Source organism: Natrix helvetica, assembly GCF_964273705.1.
Source record: "Natrix helvetica genome assembly, chromosome: 7".
Lineage (NCBI taxonomy): Eukaryota > Metazoa > Chordata > Lepidosauria > Squamata > Natricidae > Natrix > Natrix helvetica.
The window spans coordinates 40619300-40637734 of record NC_138558.1 but is presented as its reverse complement, the minus strand read 5'-3'; the positions used below and the strand labels follow the sequence as shown (position 1 = coordinate 40637734).

Here is an 18435-nt window from a genome sequence, read left to right as displayed (position 1 = left end):
TAAAACTACTTGAAAACCATCAGCATTGACAAACCCACCATCAGTCAATTTCAAAGGGCAGTTTTACTTGGAACAGTTTATATATCCTAAGGTGATACCTTTAACACCATCAGACAACATCTGACTAATTATCCCAGGTCTTTGGGAAAGACTCAATAGATGGATAAAAATGCCAACTCTAGTCTAAGCATTTGGTTTATTGGGCAACAAACAATAATAATTCATATACATAAATGATCATAATTTGTTATATAAGAAATGTATCTGCATTGTAAATATCTTTTTTAAGTGGCCTGCTTTTTAATTTTCTCCACTTTGATTTGACCACATAGAAGTTGATAAGCAAAGAATCATATGATCTTCATTGTATTGAAGCTAATAATGACATTTATTATTATATTTAACAGTATTGAGTAACCATGGCATTTATGTAATAATTTGTACAGACCAAAATCTTTAATACACAAATGGTACTAAATCAGTTGCATTGACATACAGAGATGTACTATCTTGAGAATCAATAGAAAGAGCATAAGGCATACCGGTGTAAACTATAGAAAATGCCTTAAACATGCAGATATGAATTAGGTTTCTGCAGACCTCATATGTTATTTAAGATTACAAGCAAAAGCATCAGTATTTTATGTTTCAATGTGTAGAATTATTGACTACTCTGAATAAATATTTTGGATGAATGTTTTAATCAACACAACCACAGTCAGCAATGAAAGTCTGTGAAGAGATATTACTCGTAACTCAGTAAAACTGTCAAGTTCTTTGATGGAGAAATCATTTCATCAGAAATGTGTTCATTTATTTCTTTCAACATGCAATTTATCAAGATTTAGGTACGGCTGAGAGCCATTTCTCCTCCAGAAATGTCAATATCCTTAAAAAATAATATAGCATTGTCAATTGGCAGTCTCCTTTTTTAGAGGACAGGCTTGCAAGTTTCTCCGTATAGACATGCACAAGTTTAGTAATACAACATCAAGATACACACACATTCAGTCGCAGATTGGATACATTTGATTTGTAATTCATATTTAAATTAATATATTCTCAGAAAATAAACTAGCACAGAAATAAACTAGTTCCATAAAGGAAAGACAATTGTACTTGCTACAATAGGGGGGCAGGGGGGGGGGGGCGGGAATCATTCCAGTGAGCGAGAGTTCATCAAACAGAAGAGAATCACGGTTGCCAAGTGAAAGGATAAAGGAAAAGCCAAATTGGCTAGTTATAACTTCTGCATGATTTAGAAAATGAAAGAGAATGAAGAGTGTTGTTTAATAATTTCCATTCTAAAATAGAATTTTGGACAAAGTCATCTTCACAAACTTTGTATGTATGTGTATGTGTGTGTGTGTGTGTGTGTGTATAGTGTGTATGTTGCGTGTTTGTGTGTGTGTGGTGTGTGTGTATGTGTCAGTGGTGGGTTGCTCTTACTGTCACTATCAGTACGCTGATCACATGCTCGCACATTCTTTTTGTGCACATGCCTGACTTGCGCTGTGCACGCATATGCAATCCACCATCCCTGCAACAACCAGCTGCTTGTTGGGGCTTGCGCAGGCACCACACGCTGTGCGTGCATACACACTTTGCCATTTGCCATAAAAACACCTATAGAGCGCGGGGGGGGGGGGTAGGCCAAACAAGCCACCATACCGGTACGCTCTCAGCTGCTCCCGGCCACTACCGATACAACTGTACCAGGCGGTATCCATAGTAACCCACCTCTGGTGTGTGTGTGTGTGTGTGTGTGTGTGTGTGTGTTTGTTTATTTATTTATTTATTTATTTATTTATTTATTTATTTATTTATTTATTTATAGATAAAGATTCCCCTTGCACATATGTGCTAGAGTTCCCAACTCTAGGGGGTGGTGCTCATCTCTGTTTCAAAGCCAAAGAACCAGCGCTGTCCGAATATGTCTCTGTGGTCATGTGGCCAGCATGACTAGACGCCAGAGGCACATGGAATGCTGTTACCATCCCACCAAAGGTGGTTCCTATTTTTCTACTTGCATTTTTACATGCTTTCGAACTGCTAGGTTGGCAGAAGCTGGGATAAGTAATGGGAGCTCACTCCGTTTTGCAGCACTAGAGATTTGAACAGCCAAACTGCCGACCTTTCTGATTGGCAAGCTCAGTGTATTAGACACTGAGGCACCACATCCCTATATGTATACACACACCTACACACACACACACAATGCTTATGTGGTTATTTTCAATGTGCCAAAGGCAATTGAATGATTACATTTCTAAAACCAAAAACCTATACAAAAATTATAGTTGTATCCACAGTACTACTTGTACTAGGCAAGATGCACTGAAATTATTTTCAAAGATACTGCCTTGCCCTGTTGCAACAAGAAGCATTTATATAACCAGCACTTTAGTTCTGATTCAAACTTTAAGAATATATTCCTCCTGAGTGCATGCCATGAATGTGATTATATGGAATGCATTACAATTAAATATGTTAAATACAGGGCTTCAGTAAATGTTCTCACTAAGTGGTAGCACTAATAGCAGTATCTAATTTGCAGTTGTTTCTCCTACTTAACTCCTTTTGCCTTTAAGTGCTATAAAAGTATTGGAAAACAATACTTAAGAGAGATGCATTTATTGTCCTTTTATGGACAATTGTTCCAATAAGTGCTAGCAATTCTGGCATCGTAGGGTGAAAATTGTATACCTCGGTGACTGTCCTGCCTGTGGCTGTAATGAAGTCTCCTTAGTAATCTAATTGTATTGACTTAGCAGGAAAATGGAATTCTCTTGACAGGATAAGCCCAAGCAAATTGCAGCATCATAAGGCCCATGCTGACATAAACACAATTGGCATCGATGGGGAAAAATAGTGGGTTAGTTTATGGTTTGGAGAAGTTTAAAAATATCAATCTTTTGAATTTAGTTGCAGTAAAATATCATGGATTTTTTTTCCCTTTGTGGTTTATAAAGCTTCTCTGGAATTATTGAACTCGATTCTCCAACAACTTTCAATATTTGTCATTTTGGTTAAATGTAAGGAAAACTGCAGCAACTTTAGGGGATGCTTCTTGAGTAGGGAGGTTTTGTATGGTAGGAGCACATCACATACTCCTGAAAGAAGAAGATCATAATCAATGATCTTTGGCTGGTTCCAAACTTTTCAAGTTTTTTCCTTGGCATGTACTCTGAAAACATCAGTTTTAATTGAAGTTGGAACTGAGTTCTCATTGAAGCTTACAGAGAAACTCTCTGAATTATTTAATAACAAATGGCTATGCGTGAAGCTATGTGGTAGTACTACAATGTGGCAATAAATGATAAGGAAGACTCTATCCATCTTGTCATTTGAGGGCAACGCTTCCGGACAATAATTTTTCTTTGACTCCTGGGAAATTTCACTAAAAACAGCAGTCTATGCACACCTTGGAAGCAGGGATTATGCTGTATCTCTCGGCATAAAGGCGATGATCTTGGTGGAAGAACAAATAAATCTCTATGTGTGAAAACATGAATACTAAAAGGCTGGTTAGCCCCAACTAGAGCAGTTTGTAGGCTGAACTGAAAATTGTGGGGAAAGTGGCATTAAATTTCTTAACAGCTGGGCTCTTAGTAAAGGTTTACTTATCGTTTACATGCCTTTTCAAGTACTGTACCACATCGTCTAAAACTGTTTTGTTAATTCTGCTTTTGCAAATGTGTACACTTTAATCGGATCTTGAAGCGATAAAGCCTTGTTTGCCGGATTTGAAATAGCCAAAGTAAATCTTCAGTTATAATTCCATTAATTGGTGGAGTGATTGATACACCTGAGTATTGCTTCTTCAGAGATCCAAAGATGGGATGAGAGAGATAGAAAGTGCTTCCCAACTACCTCCTAATGAAAGGCAAAGTGTTCCTATGATGTCCATTTGTTTTGTAGAGTATACAACTGCTTATGTGGCTTGGTCTTGGGATAGGGGAACTAGCTGCTCTGGATGGAAGCAGGGATGGGGTCGCTTAACTAGAGAAGATCACCTTACTCTAAATATTTGTGCTTGTTTCTCCTTCCATTCCCCACTGTCCTGTGGGAGCTGAAGAAGCTTCTTGGATGAGAAGCAAAACATCTTCAAAACTAAAAGCAAGACAGTTCAGTTGCATCCTGAACAAGCACCTTTGGGACAACCATGACCTGGATAATTGAGAATCTCTACAGACTTTCAGCCAATGGTCTTAAGTCCAGTAGCCCACTTGTCATCAGATGTCCAGAAACTCCATACAGCATGGTCCTTATTGCTCCAGGGGTGATCAATCTTATACAGGTTTCTGTATATTGTTCATGGGAAAGACACTCTTCACTTTGCTCCTGTGATAGTCCTTTTCTGCAATAGTGTACAAGTGGTGTTCCAGTTGTTTTGGAATTGCACCAAGGTAATAGTGGAAGGAAGTTCTATTGGCACAGCCTTTGCTTGCTTTTGCCACAATCATTCTATTTCTATTTGTAGATTTTTGCATTTTCTTATCTTCTCCAGTTCTTCCTCTTCTATTCTGCTGTCTTCAGTTACTGCCACATCCACCATCTGGACTTTTTTTATCTTTCTTATCTATAATTGTTTTAATCTGGGGCGTTATGTGGTATGTGCCTATGCTATTGTTGTTGTTTGATGCACAGTCTGCCAAATGTTCAGACTAGGTTTGACATTTTTGTCTACCTAGCGAGTCCTTTCCAAGGACAGATAAATGTGGATGTTGGATGGTATTAGAGATACTGCTGCAGGATGAAAGCTGTTCTCTAACTGAGTTGCTCCCAAGAACCTAGGCTCTTATAATGTATTGACATATTATATACGGAGATCCTATTTTCCCCACAAGAACCCTGTGAGGTGGTTTGGCTGAGATACAGTAACTGGCCAAAGCTACCAGCTAGCTTTTATGCTTAAGGCAGGACTATAAATCATGATCAGCCAATTTCTAGCCTGATCCTTTAACCCCCCCCCCTTCCCCCCAGACCAAAGTGGCTTTAAAATTTACTCACTTGCAATAAAGTATGGAAAGCTAGCTTTTATTCTTTTAGTAACCTTTTTGCTCATTCTTAGTAGGGTGTCTGAAAGATCTGTCCTGATGACACGATTATCAATGATATAAAAATACTCAGCCTAACAAAATAACATTATATTTTTAAACAATTCTAAGATCAGACGAAGGAAACAAAGCCCTGACAGAGTCAGTTATCTTGAGTTTCATCACCTGTATATAGAACATAATAATTCCAGTTAAATTCATGTTGTTTGATTCTGAAACAGCTTCCATGGTGAATATATTTATTTGTCTTTTGCAAATCAATCAAAAAGTGGAGAATAACTAGCCAGTTTATTTTAGATACATTTAAAAGTACAATGTTTATTCTGCCCCAAACATTGTGCCATTTCTTATACATAATGTATGTATTTACAAGTCTACTGCCTGAGAAATGAGGATTCCAGAGCTGTTATGCACTGTCAGCTTCACTGTGTGATACGTATTACTCTACAATCAGTAAGTTGCTAGCTAGCAAGCAGTGCAGAGTAATACTTCATCTTCAAGTTTAATTAATGCTCTGTGTTACACAACCAGGAAAAATATTGTGTTGGGATGTTGAAGAGAAAGAAAGTGGCAGAGATAGAAGGAACAGAGATAACAGAAGAAGTAAAGAATCCTTAATGGCTGTGGCTAGTTATAGGCTTGTTGTTCTTCCATTTTTCTGATTCACTGCAAATGTTGATGAGATGTTAGGCCCAAAACCAAGATGACAGATGACAATTCTTCCAAGCTGATATCTTTATTTTTTCACTCCTACAGACAAAATTTTGCCAGACTGAGGGCTCCACTATCTGTGTCTACAATGTTTTCTGTGAACTGTTAAGAAGGGCTGCCTTCACCCTCTTTTCCTCATAATATTAGCTGAGTAGTCTCTTACTCCTCTAGAATGCCACATTTTCACCATATTTTGTCACATGTGGGCAGTTCTGCCTTAGCTATACATTGTAAAGATTCCCCTCAGTTATTGTGATGGGATGGGTTCCACAATTCACTTCGTTCATTGTTTGTGCTAGCACAGTTTGATAACAATTTGAGCTAAATATTGATTGATATGAAGCTACAAGATGACTCTTAATATTGTAACTGAGAAGAAATTATGTGGACATGTACATAATAACCTTATTTTAGCTTTTAACTGGATAAATAAGATGGAAAAAGAACTTTTTCCAGCCTGGAGTCACACTTAACTGAGTGAAATGCTTAAATTCATGCTACAAAAAGTAGTAGATACAGGAAGAGAAAAAAACATTTGAAGTTATTTAAACATTTACCTTCTTCAGGTGTTTTATTCTTGATTACATTAAAACCTAGAGTTGGGGCATAATGTCTGGTTATTTCTGTAGTTGTCAAGACTTTTGAAGTCATATGCTGTCTTACAGACTTTTACATTCTTGTAGAAAATGTTGAATATTATGTACATTTTTATGCCACCAATTCGGGGCATCATTTATCATAGGGAATATGTGGAATTATTTGTATCATCCTACCTAAGGAGTGTTCAATTTTCTATTTGTATTTGCAAAAATCATTCAATTTGATGGGAATTATTTGCATTAATTGTTGCATTAATATTTTCAGGTAATGATTATAAGCACTCCCCACCCCAATAATATGTCCTTCTTTTTGAGATGAAGGTTTTTAGATGTAAAGATTTTGGTGGTAATATCTCCCTCACCAGTTTTCATTCAATATTAGGAGCCCCCCCCTTCCCCCCCGCTGGAGATGCTCTCAAAAGGAAGTAATTCTTCATTGTTTGATATTTGTGTCATCTTCATGTATATGCCACTGAAAACTTATTGATGCATGCTGAGAAGCAAAACAATAATGCTATTATTTTAGCCCAAATTGGATTTTAGGATATGAATCAGCATGACATACATTAGTTAATTACTGTAGGGTAAACAAATCAGTTCTTAGGCTGCATAGTGGAAGTATTTTAAAGTAGACAAAATAAATTGTCTATATACTGCATATGACACTACTTGGTTAAAATTCTGTGTCCTGAGTTTTATTGTTATCCAAAATTTCCAGTCAAAGTCAGTAATTTAGTCAATTGATGTCCCTCTCCCAATACTTTTATAAAGCTGGTTAGGCTTTGGTTTTTTGTCTCCTGTGAAGAAAATTGGAAGTCACTTCTTTATCTATCACTTTCTTTCTCGCTTTTTTGTTCACTATTTCCTTAACCCTTTTATAATCTATTTCTATTTATTTAGTGTTTCTCTATTTTTTTAACATCTTTGTAAATTATTATTAAATAAATGTACCAAAGAAGTATCCAAGTTTTATTCCTTTCCCACTATGCAATGTTTACTAACTTGCACTTTTCTAATACTGTAGTTTTGTAATAGTGCTCAGGCAGAACACTCAGAATTTTTTTTATTTGCTCCTCATTTTTAATTTAACCAACTTAATTTATACTTTTATTTGGTAATTAATTGACATTGTATATAATTTGTAGATGGGAAGTCCTTCTTTGCACTTTGCCTTTCTCCAAATTTTGTAATACAATTTTCATCCTCAAAATTTTGTATGCAAAATGTGTGCGTAGGAAAAGCTGAGCATAGAAGTATTTTGACTGAAGAAATTTCTGGATCAAACATTGTACATTGGAGAAACTGCACACAGAATCACATGTGAATTTCCAGGCATTTATTAAAATTGCAGACTGACCAAATAATAGAACATAATGCTGATGGCATCTTGAAGAAATTGATATAGATTAATGATAGGTTATTTTTTCCTCCTATCCTTTTTCAGTATTATATTGCCTTTTATATGCTCTTGTAGTTAAATATTTTTCCAGTGAATGATTCAATTTCACTTGTAGAAAATAGTATTTCTGTATTATAACTTTATTTGAAAGTAAAGCTAATAACTAGTATGCACATAGGCTTGCTTCTGCAAACGTGTGTGCTTATGGGTTGTATTATTAAATATGAGATAATATTTGTTACAGTGAAAGATCAAAATCATTCATTTTTATTTGGGCTTCTTATTGTTGAAAATTATATCAAACTAGCATATATCTATATTTCAATTGTTAATACTAAAGATTTTTTTCCTTCTACCGTGTTTCCCCAAAAATAAAACAGGGTCTTATTTTCTTTTGAACCCTGAAATAAGCACTTGGCCTTATTTTCAGGGTTGTCTTAATATTTTTGAGGTGCAGGAGGAGGTGAGTGTGGCCACCTCATTGCTGCTGCTCTGTTGGAATATTTTGCTGGGAGGACTTATTTTCAGGGGATGGCTTATTTTAGTGCATGCACTCAAAAGTCCGATTGGGCTTATTATCTGGGGAGGTCTTCCTTTCAGGGAAACAGGGTATAAAAATGCAGACAAGCATCCAGAACAGATCATAACTTTCTAATACAGTAAGACGAAGACGACAAAAAAGAAGGGGTAATGTAAAAATTAATCTAGAACTCATTAAAGCAATTTTACTAAATACCAGAATATTAGTAATCTAGCAAAGACAAGTACCCTGACATTTTCAGTTATTAACTTTCTAAAGTGCCATGTACTGAGACTAGTTTAAAATAAAGAATAGAAGTATTTTAATTGAAAACTGTGAACGATTCTCCCCTGGAGGTTCTGAGTCATTTCTTTTTATCTTCCTGAGTCTCAATGAAAGTGAGAAGTACAACAGATAAGGCCATTCGTTCTTTGTCTCTCCTTTCTGCTTTTTATTTTTATTGAGAATAAACTATGAACCGTGTGTGTTAGAGGTTAGCAAGGAGCATGGCAGTTATGATCCATGCAAAAAAGTAGGATGGCTTCCCCGTTTAGTGTATTCCTTTTATATATTTTTCTGGATCGTGGAGATGGTTTTCTCCTACATTACTCCAGGACTCAACTCTTTTAGAGTTACATTTGGTCTCTTCTCCCTCAGCATATAGAAAACATAAGTTGCTAGCCTCCTTGGGAAAGGCATGATATAGATTATGGCATGACATAGATGGATGGATAAATATTGTAACAATCCAGGGGCATTCCCTTAGCCAAGATCTTATCTTTACAAACTGGTAAATGTATTTGAGACCAGAAAACCTACACACCAAAGCATCTCTGCCTACAAACTGCAACCTCTGGATTTCAGGATTTGAGAAAACCTACCTGCTTAGAAAAGTTCTACATATACAGTATTTTGACAATACTCTGTTAAGATGGTTCCCTGGGAGAAGTGGAAGTTATTATCATGGGGAATAATATTCAATCTTTTTTTCTGATGAGCCATAATCCTCAACCTCTCATTCCACCACCACCCCCATTAATCTGTTGTACAAACAATGCCCCATCTTGTCCAGTTGAGTCAAGTTGTTGGAACTGGTGATAGAAGTCAGCAAATGTGAAAGCTGAAGCCTGCAGGGCAGCTGTCAAGAGGTACTGCTCCCTCGAGAGGAGTGTATGCTGTGTCCGAAAAGAAATGCCACTATTTAGGGCTTTAGACAGGCTTGTCTTCAACTAGAACTTTCCTCCCTCTCATTCTATTTCACTTCCCTTTTCTGTATTCCTGTCACAGCTTTTTAACTTCTTCAGAGCTTTTTAACATGGGATTCTCTTTTTTTTCCAGTGGAAAAAAACCCTACAAAACAAAAGTTAATTGTTCGCTACCATCACTACTGCAAAACCATAGGATTTCCCCATCCCTCCTGTATGCCAGTATTTCACTCTTGGTTTTTAGTGGTTGCATAGTGACTACTTTAAAAAAAGTGTGGAGTACCACTTCCCCTTGACACTGAAAGAATGAATGCCACATAAACTCACAGATGTGGGAGTAGGTCTTCCTCTTATGCCCCAACGTCCTTCCATAAAATACATCATTGACAGTTCTGTGTGGCTCAGCTAAACAGATTCGTGCTTTGTCCTAAAAGTTAAGTAATGGTGTGATCTGAAGTAATGTTCCTACATTCAAGTGTAAGTATGTATCTGTTGATCACACTACTGTTAAATCACAGACTATTTTAATTCTTCTGTTCTAACAGTAGCCATTAGTGTGCTTTGGAGAGCACATCTTGTTGAATCGAGGGGGGTGTAACCTTTCTGCCAGCTTTTAAAGCTAATAATAGTATTAGCTTTTAAAGGCTAATATGAGTAATCATTGGTTTAAATTATTTCTATTGGTGTTGATTTAAATTCTTTACAATCTTAATGTTAGCTTGATGTTTTCCTATAAATCAGTGAGTCCTCAGTAGTCAATGCTATAATTAATAAATTAGCCCATTTCTCATTTGTTTGCTTGAAGTTATACAAACAAATTTTTACTGTTTACAAAATGCCATTAGACAATGTAGCCCATTGAAATAGCCTTTGGCATAATAAAATACATTTAATGGTATAATGTTAGCCCTATATGTTCTCTCAGCCTGACGAGAATTTCCACATTCTAAGAGGAAAATATTTTCTGCAAGGGCCTAAGGTATTGCCAACCTTTTACAGCCCATGGCAAGTTTAAGTGCATGCAATCTTTCCATCACATTTTCCTTCATTTTGTGAATGAAAAACAAATAAGATAATCCCTTGGGGGTATATGCGTAATATACTAAAATACACTGTTTCTAAAATTTTAAGCCAAAAATTATACAATGGCATGTGGAGAATGGTATAATCTGAAAGATAACTGTGGCCTGATCTATAGATAGGTCTTGGAAGTTGAAATAAGATCAGTATAATTAAAAATGTGGACCAAAGGAATTTTTCATTATTGGTGGATTCCCTATTTTAAGTCATAGTAAATCATCCACTAGTTAGTGCACCGGAGGAATCCCTGAGAGATAAAATTGAATGCACATGGAAAATTTAGCAAGGTTCTGACAGAAAAGCATTTGCTATAATCCAAGCCAATTAGTGACCTCACTGCCGGATAATAGGATCAGGCTCGCAACAGCTGTGTTTTGCAAAAATTGCATTTTAACATTGCATGTAATTCTCAAATCTTTCATTTCAATGTTGTCTCATTTGTTTAAATAACTGCAGAATGAATGGCTTCAAAATGGGAAATGATCATTTCTGTTCTTTGGTTGAATAAATATATTTTATAACAAGGAGCCTGTTGTGAATGTTGGCATTTACAAATATGAATAACTTTGCAAATTGACATTGGAGCTGTGCTCTGGATTCTGCCCAATTACATTCCTATTTCATACCTTTCCACATTCATGAAAGGTTAGTTGCCTATTGACCGGCTTTGCCTCAACCAATATTAAGGGAGACTCGTTAGCTGACCCACTATCTTTCAGGCTGAACTGTAACAATTAGTTATGTCCTGTTCTATGGCAAAGAACCTGATTTCTTAAAGTTGGAGCCTTGCAAGATTTTTGTTGTAGTTTATTTTTTCAGACAGCAGTTACTTAATGTGAAGTGAGTTCATTACACTGTTGCAAGTTGCAGAATATAATGATTGGGTTTAAGGTTTTGAATTTTTTATTTTTAAATGTCATGTAGTAGCAATACAAGGGAATTGAAGCCTATTGGAACTATATGCATCCTTGTTGCATGTTTCGTCTCTTCTTTTCTCTTCCTCTTAACTCCCCCCACTTGCTGTGCTTACCTACCTACTTACCTACTTCATAGCATATTCATGGTATTTCTCTTCCACCCCATCTGCAGCGTTGCCACTATTTTCTCTCTCTCTCGTGATTTAAAAGAGTTTGAGAACACTGCAGGGGTAGGTTGCTGCCAGTTTTACTACTGGTTCACAACCCATGCACATGCACTACTCAATGTAAGTTGTTCTTCGTGCATGCACATTTAGCACATTTTGGACTGTAGTGAACAGTCACTAAAATCCAAAATGGAAGTGGCCCCAGCAGCCGTGAGGGAAGTGGTTCGGGGCCGGTTCACCCGAAGTGGGCCAAACCAGAAGCAACCCACTTCTGGAACACTGCAAAACAAAGCAGCAGTTGCACCTCCCATGTCTCTTTCTCAAAAGGTGTTGGGGACTAAAAGAACTGAAGACAGAACAGACATCTGCTCTGTTAAAGGCAGAGGTGGGCTGCACTTACCTTAACAACTGGTTCGCTGGTTGTGAACGAGCACACATCTAAACATCTAAACATCAAAGCCTACTTGTTATTTTATATACCTCTGCTGGTAGACCCCTAATAAGGTAGACTATCATCCATCATTGAACATGGTTGAATGAATAAACTATATTTCTAGCAGCCCAGTGGTGTTTATTGTGTACTCTATGTTTATTCGTGACTCAGCTCCGAAAATTAATTCTTCTAACAGTGTAAAAAATGGTTTTCTCAGAAGACAAAAAAGAGTTTTCTTAAGGATCAAATGGAGGATATTTTAATTGTTCAGATAAATATATAATGCTTTGCATTTTTCTTGTTTCTAATAGATGACACGGGAACAATATATACTAGCAACACAGCAAAACAGTCTGCCAAGAACAGAAAATCCTCAACTTTATCCAGTAGGGATTTATGGCTGGCGAAAGAGGTGCTTATACTTCTTTGTCCTCTTGCTATTGGTTACCATGATCGTTAATTTAGCCATGACAATATGGATCCTGAAAGTAATGAATTTCACAGTGGTAAGTAGCACTTTTTGGAGTGGAGGGTATGTAGTTTATAAATGTTAAAGGGATTTGATATGATTATTTAGTGTTATCTCTCAGTTTTCTAACAGCTTTGAGGGTTTGGGGAGTAAAACAATGGTGGAATAAGGTATCCTTTGCCTTTTGTTAACTGAATGTTCGTATATATAACTCTTAATTATTAAGTGCAGAACTAATTGATTCTGATTCTGAGCATAGAACATAAAACTTTTATTTCTGGAGCAATCTGGCTGACCATTGCTAATAGATGCTATGCCCATCTAGCTCCAATAAGTACCCATTATTAATTCTCGTAGTTTGTAAGAAAATATCAAGCCAGCTATTTCTGAACTTTCAGCAATGACAATTCTGGTTGGAATGAAGAAACTGAACCCCAAAAAGGGAACAAAGAAGACAAAATCAAGCCAAGTGATTGGCCTGAATTAATGGCATCCCTTCTGGCCTCAATAGGAGAGTTACCACAAGGTTGATGGCTCTAGAAAGGTTCTTTTGATTACCAAAAGGAGAGTGGATAGAAAGTGTAGATACCTACTGCTCTGATTAAAAAAAGAGTGGCCCAGGAAAAAAAATGTGTGCCTCTGGCATTTTTGATGCAGATGCCTTTTGCTACATCTGCCACTTTTTCCAAGACTCAGAAATCATTTTGAAATTGAATTAGCAGAGATGTTGAAATTAACTGCTTTGATTAGAGATAATGGATTAGATAGCTTTATAAGAGACTGGAAACCATTTGTGGACTTTCTACATGCTAAATATTATAACAGATGGTTAACAGGGATTTGAAGATGTGTAATGTTTAGCTTAACCTGTTGACAGTCTTTTCTTCTTTCTTTCTGTGTGTCTGTGTGTTTGTGTGTGTGTGTGTGTAAAAGGGAGGGAGAAATTATTGCTATTAATATCCTAGATGTTAAATATTAAATTTATTTGATCACTTTTCCCTCTTTTTTGTATACTATTTTTTTCTTTTTTGTTATTGTTAAGGTTGAAGGTATGCTTTTATTTTTAAAAAAAAAATCACAAACCAAACAGAGTTATTCGGGAGTACTCATGTAATCTTAGTTTTGCAAAAGTTATCTTTAGGTTCTTTTTAAAATTAATTTTTAAAACTAGATTTATTCCGTTTCTAGTAGAATCTCAGTATACACAGGAACCATGTAAGAGACTATCTAAAGCACTCTATTATTTTTCACACCAATGTCAGGTCCCAGTCTTCTTTCTAGTGCACAAGCATACGAATTTGATTGAAAAAGGAAACAATTCCCTAAAGTCAAGGCTTTTGACCCCTTAGCTTGACCACAGTATTTGTTTTAAGCAGGTATTGAGCCCATTGAACTTGCAATTGAGAACAGGGTTAGGGTTATGCAACACTGCAGATTGGGATTTATATTTGCAATTGAGAACAGGGTTAGGGTTATGCAACACTGCAGATTGGGATTTATATTTGCCATTAAACTAACTAATCAGTGAATTGCTGTGGTACTTTGACTAGAATTACTTGCCTGCCCTTTGAAGGGTAGGTCATGAAACAAACCCCACAAGGACTATTGGAACTCTATTGTTCAAAGTATAGTATAGAATCTGTCTGTCTGTCTCTGGCTCTCTGGCTCTCTCTCTCTCTCTCTCCTCTCCCCCTCCCCCTTCTCCCTCCCCTCCTCTCTCACACACATCTCTTACTCTAAAAAGAATAGAGGCAGGACAATCCTGAGTTTCTTTCTCACATCCTCCTGAATATGCAATCATTCTTGAATTCCTTCTTCAAGGTGAATTCCATATTCCACTGCCTGCCTTCTCATTCTGTCTGCTTAAATATTTAAAGTGTTGTAATGAACGTGATTTAGAGATGTGAAGCATAGTGAGATTTCATACATGTGCAGAATTGCTGAACAAAAATGACACTTGAAATTCGAATTTAACAAGCAGACCGAAAACAACATCTTTAGTCTGCTGTTTGCAATATTGTTGTTGTTGTTGTTGTTGTTGTTGTTGTTGTTGTTGTTATTATTATTATTATTATTATTATTATTATTATTTACTTTATTCATTAAATATGAAACATTCAAAAATGCATTACAAATACCATTGACTAGTACTAATGGTTGATACAGGTTGCTGCCAGTATCCTAGTTATCAACCAAGTACCTTCTTAAAATATATGATGTTCCGAGTAGCACAGTTTTTTGCAGTTCTGCTGGTATTATTGCAGGAAGCTTCCATTTGTTGATGTATCTTATAAAATTCTTGGACATGGAACCAAGTGCTCTGATGACAATGGGTATCACTGTTACATGTCTCAACCATAGCCATGTAGTTTTGATGGCCAGGTTGTGATATTTTGTGATTTTTTTCTGCTTCTTTTTCTTCCAGTCTGGCATCTCCTGGTACAGCGATATCAATAAACTGTATGTTTCGGCCTTCTACAACCATGGTATCTGACGTGTTGTGTTCCAAATGATGATCCGTCTGTATTCAAAAGTCCCACAAGTTAGGGTTAGGCACAAATAAATGGATATAAAAAAGCAAAACATAATCATAAACACATAAAATGAGTATATACAAATAGGGACAGTAGAAAAGGGATGGTAGGCACACTGGTGCACCTATGCATGCTCCCCTACAAGAAGAGTTGAGTACTCTTCTTGTAAAAAAAGAACCCTCTGGATCCTCTGTAATATATTAATGTCCAAAATACAGTGTGGGTTTTAGGCAGGTGAGCAGTATGAATATATTCATGACTTGTAAGTAGTAAGAACCAGAAAGTTCAACTTTCTTATAACAATTTATGGTAGTGGGAATAGTACACCATTAGAAAACCTTTTAGCCGGCCATTAAAGACATGGGCATTAAAACAATAGTATATTGCAGATTCACCTTGGGAATATATCAGAGTTGAAAACATATAGGAATAGCGTTTTAGCTTGGAATGAAAAATTGCAATGATAGTAAAAGCTCTTCTGAAATTCTATAATGCAACCAGTGTAAAGGCAAAAGAAAAAGAAAATGTTGGAAAGAATATACAAGAGCCATTAGCAGGTAGAAGAGAAAATAACCAACCTCTTAGCCCTTGAAAAAGAGGCAATGTGGAAAACTGAAGATAATTTCACTTAGATCCATCTGGTATAAAAGAGGCAGAGGGAAACTCTGGCAGGCTTTCAAGGTTCTGTTATTAAACCTGACCGCAATACAGTGGAGTCTAGTTATGTTTTCTGACTCAGCTTACCTGGAAGGGCTGTCTACTTATAATAATGTAGATATTCATGATAATTGTGGACTGAGGATTGTTACAGAATTGGAGAGATAAGCAGAAAGAGACAAAGTCCTGTGACAGTTGTGCTGATGGTCACATATCTAGAGTTTATTTTGTTTAAGGGACTAAACAAACTTTAGGAAAATAGTGCTGGGAGTGTCTTGATGGATGTACATTACTTCCAGAATCAAAGGCAGGTTGCCTTTAATTCCTGTTGCTAGGGAGAAACTTAAAAGAGGCTATTGCTTTTATGTCCCACTCGGGTTTCTTACATGTATCTGAGTGATCCCTGCTTGATTGAAAATTTTCAACAAGATAGATAGCCCTTTTGAGCTGATTAGCAGTTCTTAAGTATTTCAAAGAGTATGGAAATTCCTAATATTCTTTGGTCTACTTTCACAAATATGCATAGACAAAAAATATTTTCCAATAGCAGTTGAAGTTGATTTCGTATCTGATTCTGAACACATGGATTTGAAAATGCTAATTATATTCATCTCTCTTGAAAGATCCTGAAATGTAACATATTTTATGGTATTTGATATTTTGCTGAGGGTTTTTTTTAATCTGTTGTTTACAAAGCCATGCATTATTAATGTATTTTATAGTTATTGCCAAAGGTCGACCTTTGCACATGATGATTCCCAAACCTGTTATTGCGACTTTCTTGGATAATCCTAGAGATCTTCTATTTCAAATCTCATACTTATTTTCAAAATGGATTAGACACATGCAGTGCACTTGAAACACTGAGGGATCCATTAAAGAGAGGGAGTGACTTACAGAGAATAGAATGGAGAGAAGAACAAACTGATCTATTTCACAGTCTGATATTAATAAAAAGTAAACATTTAAAATTAACCCCTACTTATATTTTTTATGGCAATGCGACACCCTATTGCATACTGATATACTCAGGCCCCTCACAAATATTTATTTCAGGTTCATAATGCACATTTGGCTACAAAGGCTTTCTTCTTTTCAGAATCAGACACTGAGGCAGAAAACAGTCAAACAAACAAAAAAGGCAGGTTAAAGAAACAACAATGTTTGCATTACACCAAACATACTTTTGCATTTTAATTGTTGCTAAGCAGTGTTAGTTTAAGATGGCTTTGTTCTCTCTTCCATATGTTTTAGCACCTTTGTAATAGCTATTGTCTTCCTATCCACATATCCAAATAAAGCTTTCTTGAGATTTTCGAGAAATCAAAACATGTACGGTGGGGACCAAAAAGCATTACTCCAATGTCCCAAAAGGGATAGATATGACCCATTCCCTTTTGCATTTTTCTTGAAGAATAGTTGTTTTGAACATAGGCACTTTGATCACACAAAAACTCACAGACAGACACCCATTGAGACAAGTTGCAAATCCTAAGGATTTTTTAATTGATGTTTTTGGTCAAAACGAGCTGATTCGTTTTGAATCCAGAAATCTGGTTCTCCAAAATTCCCTATGTTACATCTTATCTTGTATTGAAAGACAAATTCCAGAATCCTTGTAACGGAGGACCAGACAAGGGTTTTCTTGTACATATACTGTATGTGCAGGGAGGATATTGTTTGCTTTAAAACTATGTTTTTTTCACTGGCTTAAAGAGTTGCTCTAAATTTGGTTTGAAAGTTTGTACTTTTGTCGTCACAGAAATCTGATGCAATTTGTTCTTTCTTTGAAAATCTCCATAAATTAATCACTTCAGCAGCAAAAAAAATTAACCTTTAACTTCAGTTCTTTTCTTTTGTTTTTCCATCACTCATTGTCCTGACACGTTATTAGATCCAGACCCCTGTTGTTTGTTGGATAGAGGAGCTCTTGAAATATTATCCTTTCCCCAAGGGCAACTGTCACTTTGTCACTCTGAAGTCACTGACTTGTGTGCATTCAAAATTCTGGCATTTGATTCATTGGCATTTGGTAAATAGTTATTTGAGGAGAAACCTGCTAAGACAACATGCTCTTTTCATATATCATTGCTCTGTTTTCCCTGTCAATTAGAGACCGTTGGGAAGCTATCATGGTGTATTTATTTAATACAAATGAATGTGATCTGTTTTCTGTCTTTGGTGTAAAACCTCAAATGGTAATCACAGACCCCAGAGAGATCTAATAGAATCAGATTGTTGTGATGAAATATCCATCTGCAAGCATTAATACTTTGATGATGAAATTGATTTGAAATGATTTACCATTTCAGTATAATATGATAGAAAGTAGGGGACATGAGGAAAAAGAAAACTTGAGAGATTTTTTCAAACCAAATCATATAATTTCACTCTGCTAGATCCTTGCTTGGGATTACCTGTCAACCATTCAGTACTTAATCATCTAGATAAAATGTAGACTAAAAATTCCTGAAAAAGCTCATAGGGTTCCCCTCCCCCCCTTTTTTTTCTTTGACTAGTTTCTTTTTTTTTTATTGTCCAAATTTTATTGATTTTAAAAGTTTTACAGGGAAAAAGGGTTAAAAGGTTGTAGAACATTTTGACAGCTACATCGTGCGGGGGGGGGAGAAGCCCCCCCAGGTCTCACAACTTTTACAAATTATCAACATTTACATAGGTATTGG

At 36.2% G+C, this 18435-nt stretch overlaps 1 protein-coding gene across 3 annotated transcripts in view; it reads left to right on the top strand.

The window, feature by feature from the left end:
* SGCZ (sarcoglycan zeta) overlaps positions 1-18435 on the top strand; it is a gene marked incomplete at its 3' end in the record, with an annotated part of 553083 nt that overhangs the window by 336073 nt on the left and 198575 nt on the right. For all 3 annotated transcript variants that reach the window (XM_081960171.1, XM_081960172.1, XM_081960170.1), the window contains exon 2: positions 12403-12597. In XM_081960171.1, the coding sequence (XP_081816297.1) occupies positions 12403-12597 (195 nt within the window). The remainder of the gene's footprint in view (positions 1-12402; positions 12598-18435) is intronic.